This window comes from Oncorhynchus mykiss, chromosome 11, assembly GCF_013265735.2.
Source record: "Oncorhynchus mykiss isolate Arlee chromosome 11, USDA_OmykA_1.1, whole genome shotgun sequence".
Taxonomy (NCBI): domain Eukaryota; kingdom Metazoa; phylum Chordata; class Actinopteri; order Salmoniformes; family Salmonidae; genus Oncorhynchus; species Oncorhynchus mykiss.
This window is the reverse complement of record NC_048575.1, coordinates 77,393,375-77,412,170: the sequence shown is the minus strand read 5'-3', so window position 1 is coordinate 77,412,170 and position 18,796 is coordinate 77,393,375. Positions and strand designations below refer to the sequence as shown.

Below are 18,796 nucleotides of genomic sequence, written 5' to 3'. Positions count from 1 at the left end.
TAAACAGAGCTTCTTTAATTACAAAACATAGGTAGGCTCAGATGGACCGGCAGATTCCGACAGGACAGGACAAGGTTGCAGCAAACATGACGATAGTCTGGTTCAGGCATGAATAACACAAACAAGAATCCGACAAAGACAGGAACAAAAACAGAGAGAGATATAGAGGACTAATCAGAGGGAAAAAGGGAACAGGTGGGAAAAGGGGTGACGAGGTAGTTAGGAGGAGACAAGGAACAGCTGGGGGAAAGAGGGGGAGAAAAGGTAACCTAAAACGACCAGCAGAGGGAGACAGGGTGAAGGGAAAGGACAGAAACAAGACACAACATGACAATACATGACAGTCCCGGCGTTCTGACTCTAGTTTTTGAATTGCCAACCATTTCAATGTGAGGACTCCGTCCCGGCGTTCTGATTCTAGTTTTTGAATTGCCAACCATTTCAACGTGAGGACTCCGTCCCGGCGTTCTGACTCTAGTTTTTGAATTGCCAACCATTTCAAAAAAAGGAAAGTTGGAACGGAGAGGGAGAGAATTAAAAATAGAAAGGCCCTTGCCACAGACACAGCTAAATGCTGCAAAATAAGCCACATGTTCGCCAGTAAGGGACCAGGTCAATCACAAACACTAGCTAAAACACACACACTGACACACACACGACACCCAGCATGTTTCAACTAGTAAAAAAATAGTAACCCTGGACTATGGACTTGCCAGCATTCAGTCATGACTAATGCCACATAAGTGAGGGAAAGTGCTCATACACTGTACAGAGAAACAGGCTACAGTAACCTAACCATAATGCATCCATGAACGTAACACAGTAGCCTGTGTGACACAACACAGGAAATGACAAAGATCATTAGCGCCATTAGTACCAGCAGTACAAGTTACTACACTAATATACAGCTCTGGAAAGAATTGAGGCCTCTCCAAATTGAGACCACTCTTAATTTTATCCAGAGCTGTATTAATGTAGCCTACGGATACACTAATGATAGTGATGTATGATAATAGTATTTTCTTTGCAAAGGTGAAGATGGAAGCAGCAGCAACACTAGAGCTTCAGGTGCTCCTGCAGAACTGGAGGTGGTCAGTTCAGAGACAGTCAGAGCAGGAACCTTCAGTTACAACTGAAGAGCACAAACCTAAACATGTAGGTTATGATTTTAATGTGCTTTATGAGATTATCAGTATGACTGTAATCGGGGGGCAATACCTTGTACATTTCTATATGCTTTGATTTGTGTATTCCTAGAGAGTTTGAGGGGGCACCCATAGCCATACATTACCTCAAACTCTGTGTTCAGATAAGCGACTTGTTGGTCAGTCCCAAATGTTTGTATTTTGTAATGTGGATAACTTTCTTCCCAGAAGAACATAGTGGCCAAATTTCTAACTAGTTTGGTACCCGTTGCATCAACAAATAGGGTTAGCCTACAAAATTAGCGATCTGGTGGTTTGCATGAACAGGCTGGCCTGGGATGGAGTCAAATTCCCGGCCTGAATTATTGTTTCAGTCTGCCCCTGGGGGGCGTGATACACACCCAAAAGGGCCACGTCGTGACACTGTAAAAGGTAAATGTCGATTGGTAAAAAGCTTTGACATAAGATCATCTTCTAAGGCATCTTCTGAGAAATCCTAAAACATGATAAAGCCAGACTGAGACCATCTTGCCGTAAAGCACGTTGTTTTAATTGATGCTCTAAGGAAGTGAATACATGAGAGAAAGGGTGAGAACCAATCAGACACAAGGTCACAAAGGTCATAGGTTACATTCTAACCATAATACTGTTCCATCTAGTGACTGTAGCCGTAGCTGTAGGTGTAGTAGACGGTGCCTTTCTTCAGGTGGCAAGTCTCAGTGTGTGTTCCTGGGCGGATGGTGATTTTGCAGGTTCCCATGTGGCGATCTAGTCCGATGACATCATCCCACACCTAATCATAATAACAATAATAGTAAAAAAAAATATCTTCCTCATCATCATCATCATCTTTATCATCATAATAATAATTGATTTGTGATTTGCATAGTGCTTTTCCAGTGCTCAAAACGCTTTGCATAGTAAGGTGGGAAACTCACCTCCAGTGTCAGGACAGAGTTGTGAAGGATGTCTGCGAAGTTGAACTGGTTGGGCCAGGTGGGGTTTTCCTGTTTCTTCAGAATGCTGCTCTTGCCATGAAAGGATGAGCCGCACCACACCTGAGGAAGATAATGTTGTCAATAGACTTTATTAAACTTTTTGTTAAAGTATTATTGTGCATTAAATATTAAATTATTGCTAATGTATGTTCAGTTGGCTCACTTGAATGAGGAACCAGTATATGTATATTATAATTAATTAATTTGATTGTTTGTTCATTTTATTTTACTATTACTTCACCTAACAAGTAACAAGCCAATCACTGACATTTTCATGGTCACATGTCACTGTAGGCTACTTGATAATCAAAAAAATGACAGCTTACTGTCTACTGTGTACTGTTTGATTATTGCTGTGTCTCTGTCCTTCTGTGTTATGATGTCTGTCCTGTCTGTAACATCACTGTACTTCTGTTTTATCTCCCCACCTGACAGTTTGTTGTTGTAAATAAGAATGTTTTGTTAACTGACTGTTCGGGTTAAATAAATAAGAAATAAATGAATCAATTCACCTTGACGTAGGGGTCTGGTTTTGAGAAAAAGCGTCCTTTCAGGTTGGAGGCACGAATATCATACACTCTGACGGGGCCGTCATGCAGGTCACAGTGTACAAGAGCCAGGGTGCATAGCACCAGCAGTCCCAGGGACAGAGAGAGAGAGGCCATGGTACACTGTCTGAGAGAGAGGAGAGAGAAGAGGAGAGGAGGGGAGAGGAGGGGAGAGGAGAGGAGAGGAGAGGAGGGGAGAGGAGGGGAGAGGAGGGGAGAGGAGAGGAGGGGAGGTGACAGTTGGGGAAGATAAACATGTCATAAGAGCTTGAAACTAACACTACAAACTGTAGAGGAGTCAAAAATTGAGCTGAAAGTTCAGGATATATTATCAGTGTTAAGAGATTAGTCAGTGGAAGAAGAGAGAGAGATCAATGGACAGAGAGAGAGAGAGAGACGGACAGAGAGAGAGAGACGGAGCGAGAGACGGACAGAGAGTGCGAGTGAGAGAGAGACGGACAGAGAGAGAGAGAGACGGACAGAGAGAGAGAGACGGACAGAGAGAGCGAGAGAGACGGACAGAGAGTGCGAGAGAGAGAGAGACGGACAGAGAGAGAGAGAGACGGACAGAGAGAGCGAGAGATACGGACAGAGAGAGCGAGAGAGACGGACAGAGAGAGCGACGGACAGACAGACAGAGAGAGAGATGGACAGAGAGAACGAGAGCGAGAGATACGGACAGAGAGAGAGAGAGACAGACAGAGAGAGCGAGGGAGACGGACAGAGAGAGCGAGAGAGACGGACAGAGAGACAGACAGAGAGAGCGAGAGAGACGGACAGAGAGAGCGACGGACAGACAGACAGAGAGAGAGACGGACAGAGAGAACGAGAGCGAGAGATACGGACAGAGAGAGAGAGAGACAGACAGAGAGAGCGAGGGAGACGGACAGAGAGAGCGAGAGAGACGGACAGAGAGACAGACAGAGAGAGCGAGAGAGACGGACAGAGAGAGCGAGAGAGAGAGACGGACGGACGGAGAGAGAGAGAGAGAGAGAGAGAGAGAGAGAGAGATAAATAAATTGAAGATGCACAAGAACAATCCTGAATCAGCATAAATACAGGCTCTTATTCAATTGCAGAATTTGATTAAAAAACAAGCATATCCAGGATGGAGGGAGATGACACTTGATACAGAAACTAATGGTTTTACACATTCAGTTCTGACAGCAAACCTGGCTGAGAAGTCATCCAGTGTACTCAACCAAACTGACACTTCATTTCTATATCTGCTATTGATCCAATCTAAAAGTGCTTTAAGGAACTGAATCCCAGCCACTGTCTACAGAGACAAGAAAGGTAAGATGAATGCCCACAGAGAGCGAGAGAGAGAGAGAGAGAGAGAGAGAGAGAGAGAGAGAGAGAGGTAGTAGAACAGCACCAGAACAACAGATCATGTCTTACCTGGATATTCTTGAGCTGTACGTCTGTCTTCTCTAGTCACCCAACTGCTGATGGTCCTTACTGTGCCATCTAGCTGTTTATAAAGATCTCAGCCCCCCCCCCCCCCCCCCCCCCCCCCCCCCAGGTGGTATGTTGACCCACAGGTGGTATGCAGGACTACTTAACCAATGAGAGCACACCTTATATTACCACGAGACATATTTCAGCCTATAAGGTGTAACAACAAATTCTGATACTATTTGTTCAATCAGCATTTCAGATACTATTCCAGGTAATGTCAAAAGGCCAGCCCAGTGAATAAACAATTAGTTGAGGGACAGGACATTACTAAGGGTGGAGATGGTAAATAGTACTGCATAGAATCTGTAATTCTTCAGTAGTACCATTAATCATTATATACAGTGCATTCAGAAAGTATTCAAACACCTTGACTTTTTCTCTATTTTGTTTCTTTACGGCCGTATTCTCAAATTCAAATTCACAATTATTTATTATCAATCTACACACATTACCCCATAATGACAAAGATAAAACAGATTTTTTTTTTATTTTACCAAATGTGTTTAAAATATTAAACAGAAATATTCAGACTCTTTGCTATGAGACTCGAAAAATTGAGCTCAGGTACATTCTGTTGCCATTGATCATCCTTGAGATGTTTCTACAACTTAATAGGAGTACACCTGAGGTCATTTCAATTGATTGGACATGATTTGGAAAGGCACACCCCTGTCTATATAAAGTTGACAGTGCATGTCAGAGCAAAAATCAAGCCATAAGATGGAAGAAATTGTCCATAGACCTCTGAGACAGGATTGTGTTGACCATAAATCACATTTAAGATTCCTGGCACTGAGACCATACACCTTGATTTACCAGGACACACATCAGCAGCAGGCCCAAGGACAAAGAGAGAGAGAGAGGAGGACATGGCTCACAGCAAGGGCAGGATTGAAGAAGGACAACTAGGAGAGAGAGAGGAGGACATGGCTCAGAGCAAGGGCAGGATGGAAGAAGGACAACTAGGAGAGAGAGAGGAGGACATGGCTCAGAGCAAGGGCAGGATGGAAGAAGGACAACTAGGAGAGAGAGAGAGGACATGGCTCACAGCAAGGGCAGGATGGAAGAAGGACAACTAGGAGAGAGAGAGGAGGACATGGCTCAGAGCAAGGGCAGGATGGAAGAAGTACAACTAGGAGAGAGAGAGAGGACATGGCTCACAGCAAGGGCAGGATGTAAGAAGGACAACTAGGAAATAAATAATTGTCCAACTTCAGTCCTCAAGTTCCCCCGACAGCACACATTTTTGTTGTATCCCAGGACAAAAACACCTGATTCAATGTGTCAAGGACTCAACGGAAGCACTAGGAGAGAAAGAGACAGAGACAGAGACAGAGAGAGAGAGAGAGAGAGCGAGTAAGAGAGAGAAAGAGAGAGAGATTTCTATCAACATTTTGCAAATATACTCAACAAAAATATAAACGCAACGCAACCATTTCTAAGAGTGAGAAAGAGAGAGAGAGAGAGAGGGAGAGAGAAGAGGGAGAGAGAAGAGGGAGAGAGAAGAGGGAGAGAGAAGAGGGAGAGAGAAGAGGGAGAGATTTCTATCAACATTTTGCAAATATACTCAACAAAAAAATAAACGCCACGCAACCATTTCTAAGAGTGAGAAAGAGAGAGCGAGAGAGAGGGAGAGAGAGAGAGGGAGAGAGAAGAGGGAGAGAGAAGAGGGAGAGAGAAGAGGGAGAGAGAAGAGGGAGAGATTTCTATCAAAATCTTGAAAATATACTGCACAAAAATATAAACACAACATGCAACCATTTCATAATATTTCACTGGTTGTTCTCTGTTTTTAATGATCAGATTAGGTCTTCAGCGTCACGTCCTGACCATAGAGAGTCCTTATTTTCTATGGTAGAGTAGGTCAGGGCGTGACTGGGTGGTTAGTCTAGTTTATTATTTCTATGTGGGGTTCTAGGTTTGTTTTTCTATGTTGGTGATTGTGTGTGATTCCCAATTCGAGGCAGCTGGTAGTCGTTGTCTCTAATTGGGGATCATATTTAAGTAGCTGTTTTTCCCACCTGTGTTTATTAGTTAGTTAGAGCGAGTTAGTGCACGTAGCATCTCTGTTGTCACGGTTCGTTGTTAGTTTATTGTTTATTTGTTTTTGTATTTACTTAGTTTCACTTTCTAATAAATAATGTGGAACTCAACATCCGCTACATTTATTCTAACGAATGTGACATTCAGAGTTGTTCAATGTAAAAAGTCTATAGGATCCGTCCCACTGTTTTTAAAGTCTGATTTCTATACAGTTTCATATAAACTTTTAAAATTGGCATTAATAGCATTGTTGTTTCTAATTACTAATCTTTTACAATTATAACTGGTTCAGAATGTATGTGTTTTCTGAGAGATTAAACATATTTACTGGGTTAAGTTGCCATTAACTAGTATGTTTTATTTGAGTTTAACCTGAAATGTTTGGCTCTCTTCAGAAGTAAAAGTTCAAAAATAGTATTTTCTCCTTTACCTTGTAAAGATATTTTTCTGGGCTTTTTTTAACACGGTGCTTTATTTTTCTCTGTATCAGGGGGCTGATTGTTCTATCATCTCTGTCTTTATTTGTAATGGTAAAGGTTAAAAAATGTATTGTTTTTAAGTATTTAATCAAATTCAGTTATGGAAGACACATTTTTCTCCACATTTTGTCGATAAATGTATTTTCTGGAGTAATTAATCATGATACCGGAGAATGATCTGACATCTCCCTGTAGCAATGTTTTATCCAGTAATTTGTTGAGAGCAATTTTTTAAATAAAAAATGTAGTAAATTCTTGGATAGCTTTTCTTACTTTAAGAAAAAAAAGGAATAGTCTTTTTCAGTAATCTCCAGGTGTCCTACAAATGATTTGCATAGATGACATTTTTCAGCCTCTTTGGGGGCTCCTTAAATCTGCCTGTTTTATTAATATAGAGTCCTTGCAGAAAGTATTCAGACCCCTTGACCTTTTCCACATTTTGTTACGTTACAGCCTTATTCTAAAATGGATTTAATAAAACATGTTCCTCAGCAATCTACACACAACACCCCATAATGATAATGAAAAAAAATGGAGAAAAAAAAGGTTTTTAGAAATGTTTGCAAAACAGAAATTCCTTATTTACATAAGTATTAACACCTGTTTATTTTACTGTCAACTGTTATGTCAACATAAGTAGTCCTACATACCACCTGTGGGTCATCATACCACCTGTGGGTCATCATACCACCTGTGGGTCATCATACCACCTGTGGGTCATCATACCACCTGTGGGTCATCATACCACCTGGGGGTCATCATACCACCTGTGGGTCATCATACCACCTGTGGGTCATCATACCACCTGTGGGTCATCATACCACCTGTGGGTCATCATACCACCTGGGAGTCATCATACCACCTGTGGGTCATCATACCACCTGTGGGTCATCATACCACCTGTGGATCATCATACCACCTGTGGATCATCATACCACCTGTGGATCATCATACCACCTGGGGGTCATCATACCACCTGTGGGTGATCATACCACCTGTGGGTCATCATACCACCTGGGGGTCATCATACCACCTGTGGATCATCATACCACCTGTGGGTCATCATACCACCTGTGGGTCATCATACCACCTGTGGGTCATCATACCACCTGTGGATCATCATACCACCTGTGGATCATCATACCACCTGTGGGTCATCATACCACCTGTGGGTCATCATACCACCTGGGGGTCATCATACCACCTGGGGGTCATCGTACCACCTGTGGGTCATCGTACCACCTGTGGATCATCATACCACCTGTGGATCATCATACCACCTGTGGGTCATCATACCACCTGGGGGTCATCATACCACCTGTGGGTCATCATACCACCTGTGGGTCATCATACCACCTGGGGGTCATCATACCACCTGGGGGTCATCATACCACCTGTGGGTCATCATACCACCTGTGGGTGATCATACCACCTGTGGGTCATCATACCACCTGGGGGTCATCATACCAGATGGCACAGTAAGGACCATCAGCAGTTGGGTGACTAGAGAAGACAGACGTCCAGCTCAAGAATATCCAAGTAAGACGTGATCTGTTGTTCTGGTGCTGTTAAATTCTTCTTTCTCTCTCTCTCTCGCTCTCGCTCTCTGTGGGCATCCATCTTACCTTTCTTGTCTCTGTAGTCAGTGGCTGGGATTCAGTCGACTGCAGACAGTGAGTGGCGTTCCTTAAAGCACATTAAGATTTGTACAAAAGCAGACATAGATTTAAGTGTCAGTTTGGTTGAGTACACTGGATGACTTCTCAGACAGGTTTGCTGTCAGAACTGAATGTGTAACACTATCTACTGAACTGAATAAGAGCCTGTTTTCTGCTGATTCTGGATGGGACTGACAGTTTCTATATCAAGTTTCAACTCCCTCCATCCAGGATACGCTGGTGGGTAAAATCAAATGCACTTCTGAAAAGCCACTATCTACTGAACTGAATAAGAGCCTGTTTTTCTGCTGATTCTGGATTGTTCTGGTGGTTATTCTATATTATACTGTATATACATCTCTCTAAGTTTGTACTGATAGTTTCAATCTCTCTCTCTCTACTGGTGCTACTGGCTTTTGTACACTGTGATCTGGATGACAGCTACATCAGGGTGTGGGGTCTTAGTGCCTCCAACCGAAAATAACGTCTGGACATCAGGCCTGCGATTCACCACGGACTGGCTGTAATATCTTGTGCTTCTCGGCGTCTTTAGCTGAACGACGACACTATCAGCATACATGCAACCTGAAGTGGGCGACCATAGACCCACTTCGTTTTGCATACCTCCACAACAGGCCCACTACTGCCATCACACTGCACACTGCCCTATCCCATCTGGACTAAAGAAATATCTATCTAGCAATGCTGTTCATTGACTACAGCTCAGCATTCAACAGGAGGCGTGGCCATGCACGCCTCCAACGCAATCATCAAGTTTCCAGAGGATACAAATGTAGTGGACCTGATTACCAAGAATGATGAGACAGCATACAGGGAGAAGGTGAGGGCACTCGGAGTGTGGTTTCAGGAAAACAACCTCTCACTCAACGTCAACAAAACAAAGGAGATGATCGTGAACTTCAGGAAACAGCAGAGGGAGCACCCACCTATCCACATCAAATGGACAGCAGAAGAGAACATGGAAAGTTTTAAGTTCCTCAGCGTACACATTACAGACAAACTGAAATGGTCCACTCACACAGACAGTGTGGTGAAGAAGGAGCAACAGCGCCTCTTCAACCTCGGGAGGCTGAAGAAATTTGGCTTGTCACCCAAAACTTTGAGAAACGTTGACAGATGCACAATCGAGAGCATCCTGTCGGGCTGTATCACACAACGCATCATCGGGGCAAACTACCTGCCCTCCATGACGCCTACAGCACCCTATGTCACAGGAAGGCCAAAACGATCATCAAGGACATCAACCACCCAAGCCACTGCCTGTTCACACCGCTACCATCCAGAAGGCGAAGTCAGTACAGGTGTATCAAAGCTGGGACCGAGAGACTGAAAAACAGCTTCTATCTCAAGGCCATCAGACTACTAAACAGCCATCACTAACTCAGAGAGGCTGTTGTCTACATGGAGACCCAATCACTAACTCAGAGAGGCTGTTGTCTACATGGAGACCCAATCACTAACTCAGAGAGACTGTTGTCTACATGGAGACCTAATCACTAACTCAGAGAGGCTGTTGCCTACATGGAGACCCAATCAGTAACTCAGAGAGGCTGCTGCCTACATGGAGAACCAATCACTGGCCACTTTAATAAATTGATCACTAGTCACTATATACAATGCACTCTAAACAATTCCACTTGAAATCTTCTTAATAATCGGTGTCCCGCTAGTGGGACAATTTCCGGTGAAACTGATGGGCGCATAATTCAAATCAATTCCAATATTTATTATTGATTTTAAACATTTTGAAGTGTTGCTTCAATATATCCACAAAATTCTCCTTCCTCCTGATGCCATCTATTTTGTGAAGTGCACCAGTCCCTCCTGCAGCAAAGCAACCCCACAATATGATGCTGCCACCCCCGTGCTTCACGGATGGTCATTATGGTCATTATGGCCAAATAGACCAAAGGACATTCCTCCAAAAAGTACGATCTTTGTCCCCATGTGCAGTTGTAAACCGTTGTCTGGCTTTTTAATGGTGGTTTTGGAGCAGTGTCTTCCTCCTTGCTGAGCGGCCTTTCAGGTTATGTTGATATAGGACACGTTTTACTGTGGACATAGATACTTTTGTACCTGTTTCCTGCAGCATCTTCACAAGGTCCTTTGCTGTTGTTCTGGGATTGATTTGTACTTTTCTCTCCAAAGTACGTTCATCTCAAGGAGATGCGTCTCCTTCCTGGGCGGTATGACGGCTGCGTGGTCCCACGGCTGCGTGGTCCCATGGCGTCCCATGGCGTTTATACTTGCGTACTATTGTTTGTACAAATGAACCTTCAGGCGTTTGGAAATTGCTCCCAAGGATGAACCAGACTTGTGGAGGTCTACATTTTTTTTCTGACGTCTTGGCTGATTTCTTTTGATTTTCCCATGATGTCAATCAAAGAGAAACTGAGTTTGAAGGTGAGCCTTGACGTACATCCACAGGTACACCTCAATTTGACTCAAATATTGTCAATTAGCCAATCAGAAGCTTCTAAAGCCATGACATAATTTTCTGGATTTTTCCAAGCTATTTAAAGGCACAGTCAACTTAGTTTATGTAAACTTCTGACCCACAGGAATTGTGATACAGTGAATTATAAGTGAAGTAATCTGTCTGCAAACAATTTTTGGAATAATTACTTGTGTCATGCACAAAGTAGATGTCCTAACCGACTTGCCAAAATTATAGTTTGTTGACAAGACATTTGTGGAACGGTTGAAAAATGAGTTTTAATGGCTCCAACCTAAGTGTATGTAAACTTCCAACTTCAACTGTAAGTGTCTTATATCGGCTGAAAGGTTAAATTGTTGTTAATCTAACTGCACTGTCTGATTTACAGTAGCTATTACAGCGAAAATATGTCGTGATTGTTTGAGGACAGCGCCCCACATCAAAATATTTTTCCACCGGCACATGTTTCATACATTCACATATAAAGATTAAATATACACTTACTTCCTCTGATTTGTCATCCAAAGGCTCCCAGCTATAACATGTAGTCTCGTTTTGTTAGATAAAATCATTTTTTATATCCTAAAAAGTCAGTTTAGTTGGCGCCATCGATTTGAGTAATCCACTCGTTCAACTTGCTGAGAAAGGAAAACGAAAATTTACCGCTAAACTTTGTTTCAACAAGTCAAAATACATTTCTATTTACTCATCAGACACCATAAAATGTAATCAAACTATAAAATGTATTTCATAAAGAAGTATATTCAATAGGAAACCGATATTAGCAGGTGCGCAACAACACAGATTTTTAGACTGTGTCCTCACACAAAAACGGTTATTTCTTATTAATTTTTGATGTTGCAAGCCTGAAACCTTGAACATAGACGGCTGACACCCTGTGGAAGCCATATAAATTGCATCCAGGGAGCTATTTTACAATATGACCTTTCTCTTGCATTTATGAGAGGACGGTATCTCTCTGAAAAAACAACATCTGGTTAGTTTTTCTTTGGATTTTCTCCTACCATTTCTATTGTGTTATATTCTCCTACATTATTTTAACATTTCTACAAACTTCAACGGGTTTTCTTTCCAATGGTACCAATTATATGCATATCCTGGCTTCAGGGCCTGAGGTACAGACAGTCTACTTTGGGCATGTCATTCAGGCGGAAATTGAGAAAAAAGGGTCCTAGCCCTGAGACTTAATAATGTTTACACATCCTACATTACTCATATCACATGTATATACTGTATTTTATATAATCTATTGTGCCTTCGCCATCGCTGATCCATATATTTACATGTACATATTCTCATTCACCAATTTAGAGTTGTGTGTATTAGGTAGTTGTTGGGGAATTGTTAGATTACTTGTTAGATATTACTGTTAGATATTTTTGTTAGATATTTCTGCACTTTCCGAACTAGAAGCACAAGCATTTTTCTACACTCATTAACATCTGCTAACCATGGGTATGTGACAAATGAAATGTGATTGATTGATTATACGCTGTACCGGCAGGATAGAACAGCGGCGTCTGGTAAGACAAGGGGCGGTGGACTATGTCTTTTTGTAAATAACAGGTGGTGCACGATATCTAAGGAAGTCTCAAGCTATTGCTCACCTGAGGTACACTATCTCATGATAAGCCACACTATCTACCTAGTGAGTTTTCATCTGTATTTTTCGTAGCTGTTTACATACCACCGCAGACTGATGCTGACACTTTGACAGCATTGAATGAGCTGTATTCCACCATAAGCAAACAAGAAAACGCTCACCCAGAGGCGGAACTCCTAGTAGACAGGGGCTTTAATGCAGGGAAACTTAAATCCGTTCTACCAAATTTCTATCAGCATGTTAAATGTGCAACCAGAGGGAAAAAATCACTGGACCATACAAAGCTCTCGCCCCCCCTTTGTCAAATCTGACCATAATTCTATCCTCCTGACTCCTGCTCACAAGCAAAAAATTTAAACAGGAAGCACCAGTGACTAGATCATTAAAAAAGTTAAAAGCTACAGGACTGTTTTGCTAGAACAGACATTTTAATATGTTCTGGGATTCCTCTGACGTCATTGAGGAGTTTACTCCACACACAGAGTTGCATACAAAGCTCTCCTTCGCCCCCCATTTGGCAAATGGGATTCCTCCGATGGCATTGAGGAGTGCACCACATCAGTCATTGGCTTCATCAATAAGTGCATCGATGACGTCGTCCCCACAGTGACCATACGTACATACCCAAACCAGAAGCCATGGATTACAGGCAACAAGCGCACTGAGCTAAAGGCTAGATAGGCAAATAACACTGAAACATGCATGAGAGCACCAGCTGTTCCAGAAGACTGTGTGATCACGCTCACCACAGCCAATGTGAGTAAGACCTTTAAACAGGTCAACATTCACAAGGCCACAGATCCAGGTGGAATACCAGGATGTGTACTGCGAGCATGCGCTGACCAACTGGCAACTTTCTTCACTGACATTTTCCGCCTCTCCCTGTCTGAGTCTGTACTATCAAAATGTTTTAAGCAGACCACTACAGTGACTGTGCCCAAGAACACTAAGATAAACTGCCTAAATGACTACCAACCCGTAGCACTCTAGACTGTAGCCATAAAGTGCTTGAAAGGTTGGTCATGGCTCACATCAACACCATTATCCCAGAAACACAAGACCCACTCCAATGTGCATACCGCCCCAACAGATCCACAGATGATGCAATCTCTATTGCACTTCACACTGCCCTTTCCCACCTGGACAAAAGGAACACCTACAGTATGTGAAATGTAATGCTATGTATGTAATGCTATTCATTGACTACAGATCAGCGTTCAACACCAGAGTTCCCTCAAAGCTCATCACTAAGCTAAGGACCCTGGGACTAAACCCTTCCCTCTGCAACTGGATTCCTGACTTCCTGATGGGCTGCCCCCAGGTGGTAAGGGTAGGTAACAACACATCCACCACTCTGATCCTCAACATAAGGGCCTCTCAGGTGTGCATGCTCAGTCCCCTCCTGTTCACTCATGACTGCATGACTGCACGGCCAGGCACAACTCCAACACCATCATTAAGTTTGCAGATGACACAACAGTGGTAGGCCTGATCATCGACAACGACAAGACAGCCTATAGGGAGGAGGTCAGATACCTGGTCATGTGGTGCCAGGACAACAACCTCTCCCTCAACGTGGGGGCGGGATCCAGTTGCAGAGGGAGGTGTTTAGTCCCAGGGTCCTTAGCTTATTGATGAGCTTTGATGGCACTATGGTGTTGAACGCTGATCTGTAGTCAATGAATAGCATTCTCACATACTGTAGGTGTTCCTTTTGTCCAGGTGGGAAAGGGCAGTGTGGAGTGCAATAGAGATTGCCTCATCTGTGGATCTGTTGGGATGGTATGCAAATTGGAGTGGGTCTTGGGTTTCTGGGATAATGGTGTTGATGTGAGTGGCAGTTTACCTTAATGTTCTTGGGCACAGGCACTATAGTGGTCTGCTTAAACATTTTGGTATTACAGACAGGGATAGGTTGAAAATGTCCATGAAGAAACTTGCCAGTTGTCAAGCGCATGCTCGCAGTACACGTCCTGGTAATTCGCCTGGACCAGCGGCATTGTGAGTGTTGACCTCTTTAAAAGATCTTACCCACATCGGCTGTGGTGTACGTGATCACACTGTCTTCCAGAACAGCTGGTGCTGTCATGCATGTTTCAGTGTTATTTGCCTCGAAGCGAGCATAGAAGGAGTTTAGTTTGTCTGGTAGGCTTGTGTCACCGGGCATCTGTCGGCTGTGCTTCCCTCTGCTTCCACAGGGTGTCAGCAGTCTATGTTCAAGGTTTCAAGCTTGCAACTTCAAAAACGAAAACCAAATAACAGTTTTCGTATGAGGACAGATTTATAAATATTTTTTGTGTGCCATGACCAAGTTGATCACCTGCTAAAATCGGTTTCCTGTTGAACATCTTTCCGAAATAAATATTATAGATATTATAGATTATAAATATATTATAATAATTATAGATTATAAATATTATAGATTACGTTTTAGGGTGTCTGAGGAGTAAATATAAACGTATTTTGACTTGTTGAAACAAAGTTTGGGGGTATTTTTTCGGATTCCTTTCTCTGCAAATTGAATGAGTGGATTACTCAAATGGATGGTGCCAACTAAACTGACTTTTTGGGATATAAAAAAATATTTTCTCTAACAAAACAACACTACATGTGGGAGCTGGGAGCCTATGGATGACAAATCAGATGAGAATTTTTCAAAAAGTATGTGAATTTTCATCTTTATATGTGATTGTTTTTTTTTTTAAAGAATTTAGCTTTATTTAACAAGGCAAGTCAGTTAAGAACAAATTCTTATTTTCAATGATGGTCTAGGAACAGTGGATTAACTGCCTGCTCAGGGGCAGAATGACAGATTTGTACCTTGTCAACTCAGGGGTTTGAACTTGCAATAGCTACTGTAAATAATCCTTAAGAAGATTTAAAGTGGAATTGTTTAGAGTGCATTGTATATACTGAATAGTGATCCATTTATTAAAGTGGCCAGTGATTGGGAGCAGCCTCTCTGAGTTACTGATGGCTGTTTAGCAGTCTGATGGCCTTGAGATAAAAGCTGTTTTTCAGTCTCTCGGTCCCAGCTTTGATACACCTGTACTGATTTTAACTGGTAGCGGTGTGAACAGGCAGTGGCTCGGGTGGTTGATTTCCTTGATGATCTTTTTGGCCTTCCTGTGACATTGGGTTGTTGTTACCTGTTGTTAATTTTATCTTGCAACAGGTAGCAACAACCCGATCAGCGTAGGTCATCGATTTTATTCTCCAAAGATTGCACGTTTGCTAACAGAATTGAAGGAAGTGGGGGTTTATTCGATCGCCTACGAATTCTCAGAATGCATCCCGCCCTCTGGCCTCTTTTTCTCCACTTCCCCTTCACGCACACCATGGGGATCTGGGCCTGTTCCCGAGAGAGCAGTGTATCATTAGCGTCAGACTCGTTAAAGGAAAAAAAGTATTCTGCCAGTCCGTGGTGAGTAATCACAGTACTGATGTCCAGAAGTCATAAGAGATGGTAGGGGCAACATTATGTATGAGTAAAAAATAAGTTACAAACAATGCAAATAAACAAACAGAAAACACAATCTGTTGGGGACACGTAAAACATCTGACTTCCTCTCCAGCTCCATGTTAACAAGATTACTGTAGTTCTTCTATTTTATCACCCCACCTTCCATTCCCTCCTTGTAAATAAGAATGTTTCATTAACTGATAGATCTGGGTAAAAAAAAAAAGGTTAAATAAATTAATGAATTCACCTTGTCATAGGGGTCTTGCTGGGAGAGGAAGTCTCCTTTCAGGTTGGAGGCACTAAGGCCCCACACCCTGACATGGCTGTCATCCAGGTCACAGTGTACAAGAGCCAGGGTGCATAGCACCAGCAGTCCCAGGGACAGAGAGAGAGAGGCCATGGTACACTGTCTGAGAGAGAAGAGAGAGAAGAGGAGGGTAGAGGGACGAAATTATCATGTCAGATGGGTGTCCCATAAGAGCTTGAAACTAACAGCACAAACGGTATTGAATACAGGAGTAAAAATACAGTTGAAAGATCAGTGGAGGAAGAGAGAGAGAGAGAGGTAGTACAACAGCACCAGAACAACAGATCATGTCTTACCTGGATATTCTTGAGCTGGACGTCTGTCTTCTCTAGTCACCCAACTGCTGATGGTCCTTACTGTGCCATCTAGCTGTTTATAAAGACCCCCCCCCCCCCCCCCCCCCTTTAGGTGGTATGATGACCCACAGGTGGTATGTAGGACTACTAACAGTTGACAGTGCACGTCAGAGTAAAAATCAAGCCATAAGGTTGAAGTGATTGTCCGTAGAGCTCTGAGACAGGATTGCACAGATCTGGGGAAGGGTAACCAAAACATGATGCTGCATTGAAGGTCCACAAGAACACAGTGGCCTCCATCATTTGAAATGGAAGAATTGAATAAACAGTTAGGTAAGGGAGAGGACATTGCTAAGGGTGGACATGGTAAATAGTACTGCATAGAATCTGTAATTCATCAGTAATACCATTAATCACTATCTATAGGAAGACAACAGGCGCCTCACAGCCCACTGCTTCAGTCAGAGTGGTATTATAAGGACCACTCCTACAGTGACAATGTTTGAGTCCCAAATGGCACCCCATTCCCTATATAGAGCACTACTGGTCAAAAGTAGTTCACTATAAAGTGAATAGGGTGTAATGTGGGACAAAGCCTTTACACACTACAGTTATACCACTCACTCTGTGGCGCCACATACAAACACTGTCTCTGGCTTCAATAGAAGCCTATTATAATGCTGTGGAGAGGGCTGAAATCCATCAGTAAAGCTACAAATGTACAATCACTGACAAATATTAAGACAGCTGAGGGTTACTGCACCAGGAAGCATTCCAAACTATGGTCTCCATCTGTAACTGTGGTGCAACAGGTCACCAGGAAGTCGTCAGCTGATCTGTAACTGTGGTGCAACAGGTCCCCAGGAAGTCGTCAGCTGATCTGTATTTCACTCTCTCTCTCTCTCTCTCTCTCTCTCTCTCTCTCTCTCTCTCTCTCTCAGAAATGGTTGCATGTTGCGTTTATTTTTTGTTCAGTATATTTAAAACATTTTGATATAAATCTCTCTCTCTCACTCTCTCTCTCTCTCTCTCTCTCTCTCTCAATTCAATTAAATTAAACTCAAATGATCCATTGATCGCTATCTATAGGAAGACAACAGGCACAACACAGCCCACTGCTTCAGTAGGAGTGGTATTATAAGGACCATACAGTCAAAATAACCATACATTGATCAATAACAATGAGCATACAGTAGAGGACATATGCAGGTTGATTGGTGTGTCAGACACTGTCCCTCATCTTATGGCAGGCAGCAATGTAGTGCACTGCCAACCCACAGCTCTCCTCCCCCAACAGGATGGGTATCCTCATCAGAGAGGTCTTTGAACCCTTGAATAAGGGTTTCAAATTTGGGAAAATGACACTCTCTAATTGTTTTATATTTTTGACATCTTGCCAGGAAATGCAGCTCTGTCTCAGGTTCTGCTGTTGTGCAGTGGTTGCACAGCCTTACCTCTACAGGGAGCCAGGTTTTCCTGTGTCTACCCTTCTCAATGGCAAGGCTGTGCTCACTGAGCCTGTACTATGTCAAGGTTTTCCTAAGGTTTTGATCAGTAAACAATGGTCAAATAGTTAACCACTGTCTCTCTCTCTCTTAGTTGTCCTTCTTCAATCCTGACCTTGCTGTGAGCCATGTCCTCCTCTCTCTCTCATAGTTGTCCTTCTTCCATCCTGCCCTTGCTGTGAGCCATGTCCTCCTCTCTCTCTCATAGTTGTCCTTCTTCAATCCTGCCCTTGCTGTGAGCCATTTCCTCCCCTCTCTCTCTCTCTTGTCATTGGGCCTGCTGCTGATGTGTGTCCTGGTAAGTCAAGGTGTATGGTCTCAGTGCCAGGAATCTTAAATGTGATTTATGGTCAACACAATCCTGTCTCAGAGATCTACGGACAATTCCTTCAATCTTACGGCTTGATTTCTGCTCTGACATGCACTGTCAACTGTGGGGCTTTACATAGACAGGGGTGTGCCTTTCCAAATAATGTCCAATCAATTGAATTTACCACAGGTGGACTCCAATCAAGTTGTATAAACATCTCAAGGATGATCAATGGAAACAGGATGCACCTGAGCTGAATTTCGAGTCTCATAGCCGAGTCTGAATACTTATGTAAATTAGGTATTTCTATTTTAGATTTTCAATACATTTGCTAAAAGAGTAAGGATGTAAAGAAACAAAATGTAGAAAAAATCAAGGGGTCTGAATACTTTCTGAATGCACTGTATATAATGATTAATGGTACTACTGAAGAATTACAGATTCTGTGCAGTACTATTTACCATGTCCACCCTTAGTAATGCCCTGTCCCTCAACTAACTG

At 42.8% G+C, this 18,796-nt stretch overlaps 1 protein-coding gene across 2 annotated transcripts; it reads right to left on the bottom strand.

The window, feature by feature from the left end:
* Positions 1-1,673: 1,673 nt before the first annotated feature.
* Positions 1,674-4,180, bottom strand: LOC110536420 (perforin-1). 2 transcript variants are annotated; one of them, XM_021622184.2, is made up of 4 exons: positions 4,093-4,180; positions 2,656-2,818; positions 2,084-2,203; positions 1,674-1,938 (listed from the first exon to the last, which is right to left on the bottom strand). In XM_021622184.2, exons 2-4 carry the CDS (start codon positions 2,806-2,808, stop codon positions 1,801-1,803), a joined length of 411 nt encoding a protein of 136 aa, XP_021477859.1. In that variant the 5' UTR covers positions 2,809-2,818; positions 4,093-4,180; the 3' UTR covers positions 1,674-1,800. The 2 variants fall into 2 exon arrangements, with proteins under 2 accessions (XP_021477859.1, XP_036792310.1); XM_036936415.1 differs by having other exon boundaries at positions 2,656-2,814; positions 4,093-4,166.
* Between the last annotated feature and the right edge of the window lie 14,616 nt (positions 4,181-18,796).

Coding starts and splice junctions, on each gene's coding strand:
- LOC110536420 (XM_021622184.2), bottom strand. CDS start 2,808: ATGGCCTCTCTCTCTCTGTCCCTGGGACTGCTGGTGCTATGCACCCTG. Junction 2,204..2,655: donor AACCAGACCCCTACGTCAAG/GTGAATTGATTC, acceptor TATCTTCCTCAG/GTGTGGTGCGGCTCATCCTT. Junction 1,939..2,083: donor ACTCTGTCCTGACACTGGAG/GTGAGTTTCCCA, acceptor TATTATGATTAG/GTGTGGGATGATGTCATCGG.